The 12,889-nt window shown below is 35.8% G+C and overlaps 3 protein-coding genes across 3 annotated transcripts; all 3 read right to left on the bottom strand.

Annotated features, from left to right (window-relative positions):
- Positions 1 to 1,832: 1,832 nt before the first annotated feature.
- Positions 1,833 to 4,692, bottom strand: HELRODRAFT_184018 (hypothetical protein; the record flags this gene model as incomplete). Its single annotated transcript, XM_009014035.1, has 2 exons — positions 1,833 to 4,417; positions 4,566 to 4,692. 2 exons carry the CDS (start codon positions 4,690 to 4,692, stop codon positions 1,833 to 1,835), a joined length of 2,712 nt encoding a protein of 903 aa, XP_009012283.1.
- A 2,103-nt stretch (positions 4,693 to 6,795) lies between these two features.
- HELRODRAFT_184017 (hypothetical protein) lies at positions 6,796 to 8,838 on the bottom strand (the record flags this gene model as incomplete). The annotated part of the gene is made up of 3 exons (XM_009014034.1): positions 6,796 to 6,944; positions 8,079 to 8,434; positions 8,720 to 8,838. The coding sequence occupies 3 exons, from the start codon at positions 8,836 to 8,838 to the stop codon at positions 6,796 to 6,798; spliced, it is 624 nt and encodes a 207-aa protein (XP_009012282.1).
- Positions 8,839 to 9,249: 411 nt separating this feature from the next.
- Positions 9,250 to 12,219, bottom strand: HELRODRAFT_120989 (hypothetical protein; the record flags this gene model as incomplete). The annotated part of the gene is made up of 8 exons (XM_009014033.1): positions 9,250 to 9,363; positions 9,475 to 9,549; positions 9,791 to 9,995; positions 10,520 to 10,701; positions 11,019 to 11,156; positions 11,443 to 11,538; positions 11,624 to 11,798; positions 12,092 to 12,219. Coding segments are annotated over 8 exons (1,113 nt in total), but the record flags the coding sequence as incomplete, so codon positions are not given.
- Positions 12,220 to 12,889: the final 670 nt, after the last annotated feature.

Here is a 12,889-nt window from a genome sequence, read left to right as displayed (position 1 = left end):
GAAATGCAACTATTGATGAAAACCACAGCATGTTAGGCGTTTGTTAACCTCTAATTTAACTTTTCGATTTTTCTAATGGTTGATCGTAAATCATTTTAAAAAATGATTAGCAATGGACAATAACAATAAACTAAACAGCATAAAAATGATTTATGATCAACCGTTAGAAAAATCGAAAAGTTAAATTGGAAGTTAACTAACGCCGAACATGCTGTGATTTTCAACAACATATATATATATATATATATATATATATATATATATATATATATATATATATATATATATATGACGATACAAATGACTCACTTCTACTGATTTATTCACACTTATAATATATACTTATGTATAGACTAGCTCAATTGATTTTATATATATATATATATATATATATATATATATATATATATATATATGTATATATGAATTATACAAAAAACATATATCATAAAGACTATATGATAAAATGATGATAGACAGACAGACAGATATGAGGCAGATGGATATATATGAGTAGTAGTTTAAAAATAGACACGCACAAAAATTGTATAACGAAGATATATTGTTAATGGAAAGCTGAAAGAGTTGGAAATGGAATAGGATCTTTAAAGCATCATAATAAACAATAATAAACAATAACAACAACAATAATAATAATAATAATGAAAATATTGTTATTAATGTTATTAACAATAACATTGAAAACAACAAACGACTAATTATTATGATAATTTACAAGATGCATACACTCACATACACAAACACACACATATTTTCATGATGAGTGTGTGTGTGTGTGTGTGTGTGTGTGTGTGTGTAAACAAATTATAAGATACGAACTCATAGAAAGAGAAAAATATCAAAGCAAAAATGTAGCCTTTTAAAATTAATAATGCGCGTGTCAAACAAAACTGAACATAAATACGTATATATATATATATATATATATATATATATATATATATATATATATATATAAATCAATATGGAATAAAATATATATTTATTGACGTAACACTAAAATAAAGAAATTCTAAAAACGAAAGATTTTCAACTGAATCAAGTAAGAATAATACGAATACATGATCGTTCTTGTAGATAATAATTGAAAAAAGATATAATTCTTCACTAATCTATCTACATATCATCCAACTACTATCCACCATTCCATACTAATCTATCTATGCACCTACCTAAAATTCTATCATTCCATACTAAACTACCTACCATTCTATCCTCTCAAAAATGAATTGGAGATTTCCAAAATAAATTTAGACGATTGAAACGCAAATTGAAATAAAGTGATAATATCTATGAAAGAATAAGATTGTAATAAATAAGAAAGAAAGATGAAAAGATGATGATGATAGCAATGAAGATGAAGAAGATGATGGCGAAAGTGATGAAGATGAAGAAGATGATGGTGGAAGTGATGAAGATGAAGAAGATGATTATAAAGAAGATGATGATGGAAAGGATGAAGATGAAGAAGAAGATGATGATAATGATGAAGATGAAGAAGATGATGATGATAGTGATGAAGATGAAGAAGATGATGATGGTAGTGATGAAGAAGAAGAAGATGCCATGAAGAAAAGATGACAATATAAAGAAAGTAACAAGTACAAAAGTCTGATGAACAGTTGCAGAAAAAGTCTAATCAATTTTCTCATCATCTTCAACTAACAAGGGAAAAAAATTAATTAACTAGAACAAAATACAACAAAGATACTTAAAACATATTATCGTCAACAAATACAATTATAATATTTAATTGCTAATCAATAGCTGAGAGCAATAACAACTGAATGATGCGCGCCACCATCAGCCAATCAGCATTCAGTTTGGCATTTAGGATTCAATGTCGATCTACGATTGGTTGATTTGCTTGAGGGGGAGGTACCAGGCAGCTTCGGTGGCACACTTGATCTTGGTAGTGCCTGATTTTCAGGGACTGATTTAATATGGGTGGAGAATCTGTTTGCGGTGGCCGATGAAAAAGATGATGACGACGAAAATGACGATGGATAAGCGTTCGGTGATGACGATGATGATGACGGTGACAATGATGAAAGTCCTACACCGCTGCTGGAACCACTACTGTTACTACTAGACGCAGACCCGCGTGGAATGTTCCTGCTGTTGTTGCTGCTGTTGAAGTTGTTCTTGGCATAATTGTTGTTTGTGGAGATGATGGTAGTTGTGTTGCCAGTGTTTGCGGCTGTTTTAGAAGCGACGATGCTTCTTGATGATTGAATGTTGTTTGTTTTTAATGATACGGTCGTCGATGTTGATGACGTTGTTGTTGTTGTTGTCATCGATGTTATCGATGGTTTTGATGTAATCATCGGTCTGTAAGAAGTTGTTGTTGTGAATTTTGGCTGAGTTGTAACTGCTGCTGTCTTGACAGCTGTACCGGGTCTAGCAACTGCTCCTTTCAAAATTGAAGCAGCTACAGTAGCAGCAGCGGCAGTAGTCCTTGTAGTAGAAAAAGAAGTAGTGGTGCCAGCAATAGAAACATTATGAGTAGCAGTGTTTGCAGCAGAAAAGGCTGACCTGACAGTTGATGTTGATTTCAGAATTGACAAAGGATGTTTCGCAGATGGTTGGGCCTTGGAACAAACTGAACCAGTTTGAAATAAAGTTGTTTTTGTAATTGCTGCTGATGTTGTGGCTTGTGTGGTTGTCGGAACAGCAGCAGCTGCACGCGACACGACGACAGGAATTACAGGATTTGTTGCGTGAGTTGTAAGGGACGTCGTCTGTTCTGAGTCAACTTTTGCATTTAATGTCGCTAATGGTAACGATTTCTTTTTGGAAGGAGCAGCCACGTTCGTGAATTTAGTTTCAACCGTTGTGGAGAGTGTTGTTGTAGCGGGATGCTGATGTAGTTGCTTCTGTTGCTGGAGTTGCAGAAATTGTTCTCTTATAGACAATGATGACGTAGTTGCTTGTTGTAGCTGCTGCTTTTTCTCGGGCAAGCTAACCAAATCATGTTGAATACAGTGATTAGAATTTTTTCGGGAGCTATCTTCTGATATTTGCCCTGCCTGTTGAGACTGATGCAACATTTCAACTGTGGCCTGTGTCGCTGCCGACATTTGAGGTTTCGCCGATAATATTTGAGTCATTTTAGTGACGTCAATTTCTTCATAAATATCTTCCAGCACATTATTATCATAGTTATTGCTACTGTTGTTGTTACTGTCAATGGTAGTTGTTGAACAAATGGATGGATAATGTTGTTGTATTTGTTGCAGCCTCCTATTTTTGAAGGCAGCTTTTGTTGCTTGGTGTTGTTCTGTCGTGCTATTCAACGAACTGGATGCTGTTGATGGTGGTCTGACAACAACATCTTCACCGGCAACAATTTTTTTGTTGTTGGCAACACTGGACGACCTGAAGACTCCTCTCAACAAGCCAACACTTTTGTTGTTGTTGTTGCTGTTCCCATTAGTACCACTGTTGAAGCGGTGATCCTCATTTTTATTGTTATTTTCAGAAATATTTTGATGATCGTTATCATTTCCATGTTTGTTTTTTAAGAAATCAGAACTGAAATTAAACTTTTTCAAGAAATAGACATCTGGCTTCTTGGTGCTAGCCAGTCTGTCAACGATGGTGTTATTTTTGTATAAGACTTCTGGAGTGCTTATTGCTACTGCTGATGTTGCTGGTTGAGTTAGGTCGACCTGACCCAAATTTCCGATTGGCATGAGATATTCATGTTGTTTGTGTGAACACAGATCATCGTCACCAGCATTGTAATCAACGTTGCTAATAGCAACATCCTTGCCGCTGTTGCTATTGTGAGCTAATGCATTGACGCGGTGGTTACTGTTGCTGAAGTTATTGCTATTGGAATGATTGTTAGAAGCGAGGTTATGTTTGAAATGTTGATGTGATGCTGCATGTTGATGAGATGTTGCATGTTGATGTGATGTTGCATGTTGATGTTGCAGGAATGCCAACTTTTGACAATCCGAACAAGAGTTGTTAACGCAAAGATCTGGTTGAAGTTGATTATAAAAGTGAGCGACATTATCATTTTTGGCTCCACCCACTAAGCAAGCACCTTTACAATCACCTTTCTGGTCGTCATCGTCATCGTCGTTCTCTAAAATGCAGTCACTATTAATATTCTTCAAATTTTCAAGGTGAACATTCGTTGTGCTGACCAATAGCGGTTTAGAAATATCACGAGGCGTAAAACTAAGTCTTTTGATTGGCTCGTTTGAATTCTTCGAACCTGCTTCGCAACGTACAAAAGCTGAAAGTGGTCTCTTGAGAGAGCTGAGTGCAGATGATGTTGACGTCGATGGAGCTGACGCGTTTGTTCTTCTCGGCATGGTGCACTGTGAGTGGTGCAGAGGGATGGGAGCAGCAGCTGGTGAATGTTGTGCACTGCTGGCCGGATCTACAGGTTTAATTCAAATATATTCCATGTGATTTTGTTGCATAATCTAACGCTTAACATAATCTCAATTTAAACGTGATATCATTTTTTTAAATTTAATGTGAAAAAATTTAAAAGAACAAAAACAATTGTATTTCAAGCATCTAACTAATTTGGCAAGCGTTTGGCCTGGGGGGAAGACATGAAGGCCTCATCATTTTTTTCTTGGAGAGGACTGCTGGTTGATCTAACTGATCAGTTTGAACTTGAACAACGTTACTGTAGACGTTCAACATTGTTGAATTTCCTGTTTGATGTTGTTGTTGCTGCTGCTGATGATGGCAGTAATGTATGTGTGGATCTGTTTTAAATTAATGGACAAATTTGATTCAAAAGTTGGAACATGAAATATCGAAAAAACGTTATGTAGATTCGTCTAACTATTATTAATTACTATCGTTACAATTCCTATTCCTATTTCGTGTGACCAACCTTTCATCAAGTTAACCTTTATCAATTTAATTAAATTGATAAAAGTTCATTAGCATAGTTTGTTAAATAAATTTAATCAATGTTATTGAAATTTGTGATGATGCAAATCTAGCACAGGCCTTTGACTTTGAAACTTGAGGAGTGGTTATTATCATCTGTGCACTGCTCCTTTAGTTAGTTACATGTACTGAATCGTCCTACACCTACATGCATATTAATGACATCATACATATTTATACGTAATTTTTGAGCCCTACCTCTTAGTGATTCCCTTTTCTTGATTGTTGTTAGTGTTGATTGTTTCAACAAGAAACGTGTAATTACCCAGAATTATTGACAATCAATCAATCAATCAATCAATCAATCAATCAATCAATCAATCAATCAATCAATCAATCAATCAATCAATCAATCAATCAATCAATCAATCAATCAATCAATCAATCAATCAATCAATCAATCAATCAATCAATTAACTAACCAACCAACCAACCAACAAATCAATCAATCAATCAGTTTATAAAGCGCTATTTCCGCGATGTTCAACAGCGCTCCTCAATGAATTTTGCAAACAAATGGGTCTTGAGATCCGCTCTGAACTTTGTAAGTGATGGAGACGTAGTCAGAGAAGTAGGTAGAGAGTTCCAGAGAAAAGGGCCAAAAAAAGCAAACGCAGATTTAGCAAAAGAGTGCTTAACTCGAGTTAAGAAGAAGTGAGAACAAGAAGACGATCGTAAATCGGGGCGTTTAGGTTCAATTAATGTATCTGATAAGTACTTAGGAAATAATTGAGACTTATACACGAATGTGCAAATTTAAAAAATTATTTTATATTTTGTATGTAGCCAGTGCAAGAGAACAAGATATGGAGATACATACATGAGAAAAAAGGGGCACAAGCAACTAGACAAGCAGCAGAGTTAAAAGATTTACTTAAAGGATAGAAAGAGCGAGTTACAATAATCAATCCTAGATAAAAAATAACGAAGTAGCAAGAATGTCAAACAAATGACATAAAAAACAAACTTAAATCCATAATGTTCTTCTACCAAATTAAACAATAATAACATAACAAGTGAAAACATAAGAATCATCAACAAAAAGCAACTTGTAAAATTGACTGTTTACCAAAAAGAATCAGGAACTTCTAATCCAACAATCAAAAAATAAACAGAGAACTGAAGAAACAAACGAGGACAAGCTTTTAGAGAAAAAAGCTGCAGACAAATGAATTTTATTTAAAAAAAATATACTTTGAAATAATCTATCGAAATATCATTTTGTTCCAAGCATGGTCTGATTTTAATAAAGATATACACATGACCATCACATGATTTAAAGTCCATTAACAAACAACACACACACACACACACACACACACACACACACACACACACAGTTGCATCTTTCAGTTCCTTTATTTATTTATTTTTTTTTAAACAAGTTTATTTCATGTAACGCATAAAAAGAAGGAAACATGAAAAATGGCCCTAAAAAAGATAAAATCTCAAATAAATAAGAACCCTACAATTTATTAATAGTTGCTTTTTTTTTTAAACTAAATCATATGATTATATATATTTAGATGTACCAACGTTGTAACCTTATCATTATTAATTGTTGTATTATTATTTAAAATTTTAAAGTATGCTAATAATTGCATATGGAAAACTGTGCTCCATATTATTTTGTCTAATATTCAACATTTAAATGCTTAAGTTCTGTGGATGATGACTTGTTAATAATTACGGTGAGGTCATTATGTAAATTCATTTTCTTATCAGAATGTATAAATCAAAGTTCATATGTAAATAAATAAATAAATAAAGAGAAATATATATCATTATTTATTTTATTAAAGCTAGAATAATATACAGTTTTCCAATTCATTCTCGAGTGTGTAGCACCTATTTCGATTTTTCAATCATCTTCATAATAGGGAATTCATATAACCCAGTCCTTTGTTCCTGTGATTTGCATTTATTGTTATCAGTGACTTGGTTAATTTTACTGTCTTCTTTACTAACTGATATGGTTTCTTTGTTCGGGTTAATTACTTCGGTGTTATGTTTTATTGCTCCGGTGTTATGTTTTACTGTGCTAATTTCATTGGTATCATTTACTTGCTCCTTGGTAGCACTTTAGTCAATGTTACTTTCTTCAGTGTCTTCATCTGTACCATTGATGTTTGTTAGTATATTTTATTATTGTTCTTTTTGTCGGAAGTATTGTTGAAATATTTTGTTGTTTATCAGGCAAATAAACCACACAATAAACCACACACAGGAACAATTATCATCCAGCCAAAAATGACGCCATTTCTAAACATCACCAACCACTTTAAGAATGGCACGAAACTAGTAACTGAACAAAAACGTTACTAAGGTTAGTTAAGAAATCAGACTAAGGCATGTTCAACGTGCAGCTACTTTTATTCGTTAGCTTCATTTTTTAAACAATGAGACTGCATTTACAAACTACCTACTGAAAATAGATACGAAAAAACTGGCAGTCACACATGACTTGGATCTCAAGGTATGCCGAAATTAAAATTAATAACTCGATAAACTCATAAAATCGTGGAATTATAGAACGTCTGATCATGTGATGAAACGACATTTCCAAAATGATTAAAATGAATTTAAAATACTGATCAATTGAAAAACAGTGCAATAAATGCAGCGAGCACCTAGAATAGCAACAACATATGCGATCCTCCAAAACTGATTTCAAAAGTCATTAACCTTTCACAAGATCAGTGAATTTTGAATACCAATCATTTGTATGTTGTCGGTTTAAAGACATTTTTCTTATGGCAAAAAAGGTAATAAATGCAATTTTGTAGTTTTAATAAGAAGTTAGAATCTAATACAAATGTAGATATTTTGTATTTTACGTTTAACCTTCCATAATTTTAAATTATTACTTTTGAATTTCTTTCCCAATTAGTTGATTTGTGTGCTTGATCAGGTTAAATAAAACAAAACTTTCAAATAAATAAAAAATGGTTCTCCATTTTTCCAACTGATGACTGCCTCATTTTTAACAACGACATCACCCACTACAACATTAAGAACCACAACAACAATAACATCAACAGCCACATCAACAGCCACATCAACAGCAAACAACATTAAGTAAAAGCAACAAAATCAACTAATTAGCAATCATTAATAATATACTTTCTCACCAAATTTGCAACTGTCTGCAAGATTAACCGGCAAATGTTGAAGCAATTCCTGGTGTTGTTGTTGTTGTTGTTGCTGCTGCTGCCACAAAAGTTGTTGGTGAGAATGGTTGACTCCATCCCCACTGCCACCCACCCTGTTGAAAATGTTCCTCAGCCCAGCAAACAAAAAACATCTTCTCTTCTTCTCCTTCTTGAATTCATCATCATAATTCGTTGCTGCTGCTGTTGTCGCAGATGATGCTGTTGATTTGGTTGCAGAAGTCATGTCTAAGGTAATTACTGTGTTGGGACACGCGGCTGATAACGTGGCGTTCGTTGCTGCAGCCACTGACGACGAGTGACTCACTTGCACAGATCTACGTTAATAAACATTTATTAAAAAATAATTTATCAGCATTAACAAACGTGGCAACGATAATAATTATGAAAATGACATCAAACACAAAACAGCATTTTGGTTGCCAGACAACAGCATTAAAACACCAATATTAATGTCATTAATATTTGTGATAACAATGAGAGCTCAGACATTAGCAGCACAACTCATGACATAAATAGTGTCAATGACAATAAAATAAACAACAACACAAACGACAACAACAACATTTTATCCCACCAACAATAATATCCATCCCACTAACTTATACTTATCCCTCTTAATCCCAAAGACAGTTTCCTTGATCCTTTTCCTGTTCCTGACGAAACAGACGATGATGATGAGAAGTGGGAGGATAAAGAAAAAGGACAAACACAACATCATCGTGGTCAGTCGGCTGCTGTCCTCCTCTGTCGTTGGGCAACAATTTGATATTCATTAATTACAACTCTATTTATGTAAATATATATCAATCGATCCTCGTTTGGCGTCCAGAGACCCAGTTCCCCGAGGTAGGACGTTGTTTTCTTTGCCATCAATTTTGTGCGCCAAATCAGACGATCAGTTGTATCCATTTCATTTAAATTATTTATGTAAATATATATATAACTATAGAAATTAAAGTTCAACAATCATATAAAAAGAATGATATAATTACACGAACCTAGAGGACGGATGAATAAAAAAGTACTATATCATATCAGGCAATATTATTGATAATATATTGATAAATTAATCAGTGAACCAATCATCCATCAATCATCAACTGACCATCAGCCATTCAACCAATCAATCACCTTGACGGGACACAGATGGGTTGCTATGGTTACTGCCCCCGTAGCCAATCGTATCACAGAATGGTGGGGAAAACCCAGGATCACAATGACACTGAAACAGACTGTTGCATATCTATAGTGATAATGAGAACGTTTAATCATTGTAATAGTGTATTGGTTCATTCTTTCACTCCTTTATTTATTCATTCATTCATTTCCTTCAATCCCTCCTTTATTTACTCACCCCATGTCCGTGACAATCAGGGCATTTGAATGGAGTTAAGATATGGAGAGGCTGACATTTCATGTTGATGCATATCTGATGTGTGTGTGTGTGTGTGTGTGTGTGTGTGTGTGTGTGTGTGTGTGTGTGTGTGTGTGTGTATGATCAATTAGCTGGCAAACTGATGAAACCAACTTTTGATGAATAATAAATGAAAATTCATCAATATTTTATTTATCAATGGTTAAAGTACTAAGTAGGGGTTTTAAGGTTCAACCTCACAAACAGCTTGAGAACTTGAAAAATTATCAACCAATTACAAACCATCAAAACCAACCATATCCTCCGCACACTTGGCACCATCGGGAACCATGCCCGGCCCGTTCGCCTTGTACCCCACATCAAGGACCACCCCCTTGCACTCCTTTCGCACTCCTTGCAGTGTAATGTAAGAATCTGATTGGTCGAATGCCATTGACTCCTTCATTAGCATCAACTTCTCGTGCTTATGCTCGCAGTGCAACATGCCACATTGAATGTTTCTGAGGTTGGTCGGTTGGTCGGTTGGTTGGATAGTTGGTTGTTTGATTAGTTGGTTGGTTAAAAAGTCGGTTTGTCGGTTGGACGATTGGTTGTTTGATTAGTTGGTTGGTTGGTCGGTTTGATGGTTGGATGTTTGATTAGTTGGTTGGTTGGTCGGTTGGTTGTTTGATTAGTTGGTTGGTTAAAAAGTTGGTCGGTTGGATGGTCGTTTGGTTGAATGATTGATTGAAACACAAATTACAGGTTAATCAAATTTAACAGTTTGTTTATGATAAGTCAGCTAAATAATATGAAATATTTGTGTTAATTTAGAGATGAATGATATTAGCTTATTTCATTACCAGTTTCATTTCACCAATTCAACAATCCCCTTATCCATTCATTTAAAAAATCAATCATCATACTTAGTTATTAATTAATCCATTGATCTAATCAACCAGCCATCTATCTATCCAACTAACTATCCATCTATCAATCGATTGATCCATCCATCCATCCAACTATCCATCCTTCGAAAACTTACTTCTTCTCACACTTGAGATAATTCTTGAAGTTATCCCAGTTCAATCCGCAGTTGCCTTCCTGAGTGCCTAGAACATTCTTTTCATAGCAGGCGTCGTGTGACTTTAGACCTGTCCTGCCCCACAACAGCTGGCACTGTTCATCGTGGCTGGTGCACTTGCCATGGTAGCAGTAGGATGGGTTCTTGTGATTGGTTGGATTGGTTGATTGTTGATCGATTGATTGTTGTTGATTGGTTGGATGATTGTTAACTGGTGATTGTTAACTGGTCAGCTGATTGATTAGTTGGTTTATAGCTGATTGGTTAGTAGATGGATTGGTTTGTTAGTAAGCTAAATAATTAGTCGGTTGAGATGCAGTTCAAAGCAAGAAAAGATGTCAACAACAATGGCCAGAGTGTCTCAGAAATATATCTATGAAAAACAAGAAAATCAAGATAGACATCAGTGAACACCAGACCACACATAACACAACACAGCGGAACATGTGAGGCACCCAACCTTGAGTCTTGCGGTGAGGCAGGGCATGCCATCATGGACGTGTACATCGTCGGGACAGTACTCTGAAGTACCACTGCAGTACTCTGCTACGTCACAATCGCTCGTACTCGCTCGACATACTGTCGCCGATGGCTTCAACTGCATCAAATCACGTGATTGACGATTTAGTTCAATTGCAAGAAGTTAGAATGGTCGGTTCAACTAATTGACTGAATCAACGAAGCATAATTGTTATGTTATGTTTTATTAAGTTAACATTGTTGGCTAATGACATTAATGAATAGGACCAACTATCATCACATTAATCATCACCAAAATCTTGACATTAGCGGAGCTACCATCAACCAACTGAACTGACAACAACATCATCCTCATCATCATCATCATCGTTATGGTGATAACTAAACACAGCGCCGTCACTGACCCTGCAAGTTTGAAGGTCACAACACTTGCCCATGGAGCAGGTGGCGTTGTTGAGGAGGGTGCAGCTGTGTGGGTTGCAACATGGATTGTCACAGTCCTGCCGGGAAGGGTTTCATCAAATGTTCACACGATATCACAGCTACTATTATCATCGTCGTCGTCACCAGCCATCCTCAACAAACTTCGGGAAGACCACAATCGCATTGTTCGCCCTCCTCCCTAAATCCATTACCACAGACCGGACCATCGACCAACTTATCGGGCAGATTGTGCAGGCAGTAGTCCATGCCTTGTTCCAGGACCTCTGCAAACTGGTTCTTTGAACATACTGACCATTTCGTGGGATTCGTGATGCCACTGTGTTTGTTGTTGTTGTTGTGTGTGGTGGTGGTAGACGTCGCGGTGAAAAATGTCTTGGTGGTGATTGTTGTGGACATGATTCCCAGGTTCTTCAAATATAAACTCATCTAGAACCATTCCCATGTGAGCCAAATTATTAACACTTCTAGGTACATGGCACATACACACAGAGAATACATACATGCAAAACTGTAGATTCATTCTCAGGAATGCACCTTTCAAGTTTTTTAAACACAGAACCACACCCTACTTCATCCTACCCATACATATACCAGCCCTCACCCACCTACCCACTAATGTTGGCCATGATGCATCGGTTGTCGGGACATCCGCACACTGGATCGTCGTGCACGAGGCCCAGGTTGTGAGCTAGTTCGTGAGCGATTGTCGTCGCAACGGGACCAACCAGAGTACTGTGGTCCTGTGGAAGGGTTGGTGGTCACGTGATGATGGATGGTTGTCACGTGTTGTTGTATGGTTGTCTAGGGATGATAGATGGTTGTCACGTGGTTGTCACGTGACGATGGCTGGTCGTCACGTGATGATGGCTGGTCGTCACGTGATAGTGGATGGTCGTCACGTGATGATGAATAGATGGATGTCATGCGATGGTTGTATGCGCTGGAATGATCGTATGCACATGTGGATGGATGTTGATTGATAGACGTTGAGATAAATAAGAATAAAAATGAGCTTATGTGACATTATCACTTACCAGTAAAAGGAATAAATTCCACTAAGTGTGTCATAATAATTATTTACCGTACTTAATTTAAAATGAATCGTGACCTATAAACATTTTGGAGCGACATACCAGATTGACACCTCCTGAGAACTGCCAGGAGCAGATGGATTGTATGGGAGCCTTTCCCACCACACCTGGACCCAGTTGTTTACCTCTGTGACGTCAGTGAAGTAGCATGAAAAAAATTATAACTTCTTCATCATTATGAGAATAAATTATGATAATAAACAGCTAAATGTACAGTTTATTAAATGTAATTTATTTAAAAAAATTTCGAGAATAAAATTATGTAAAAATATTTTAAATGTTGAAAAATTGTTAAAAAAAAAAAAATAATCATACA

This window comes from Helobdella robusta (genome assembly GCF_000326865.2).
Source record: "Helobdella robusta unplaced genomic scaffold HELROscaffold_129, whole genome shotgun sequence".
NCBI classification, from domain to species: domain Eukaryota; kingdom Metazoa; phylum Annelida; class Clitellata; order Rhynchobdellida; family Glossiphoniidae; genus Helobdella; species Helobdella robusta.
The sequence above is the reverse complement of the archived record's forward strand: the minus strand, read 5'-3'. Positions and strand labels throughout refer to the sequence as shown.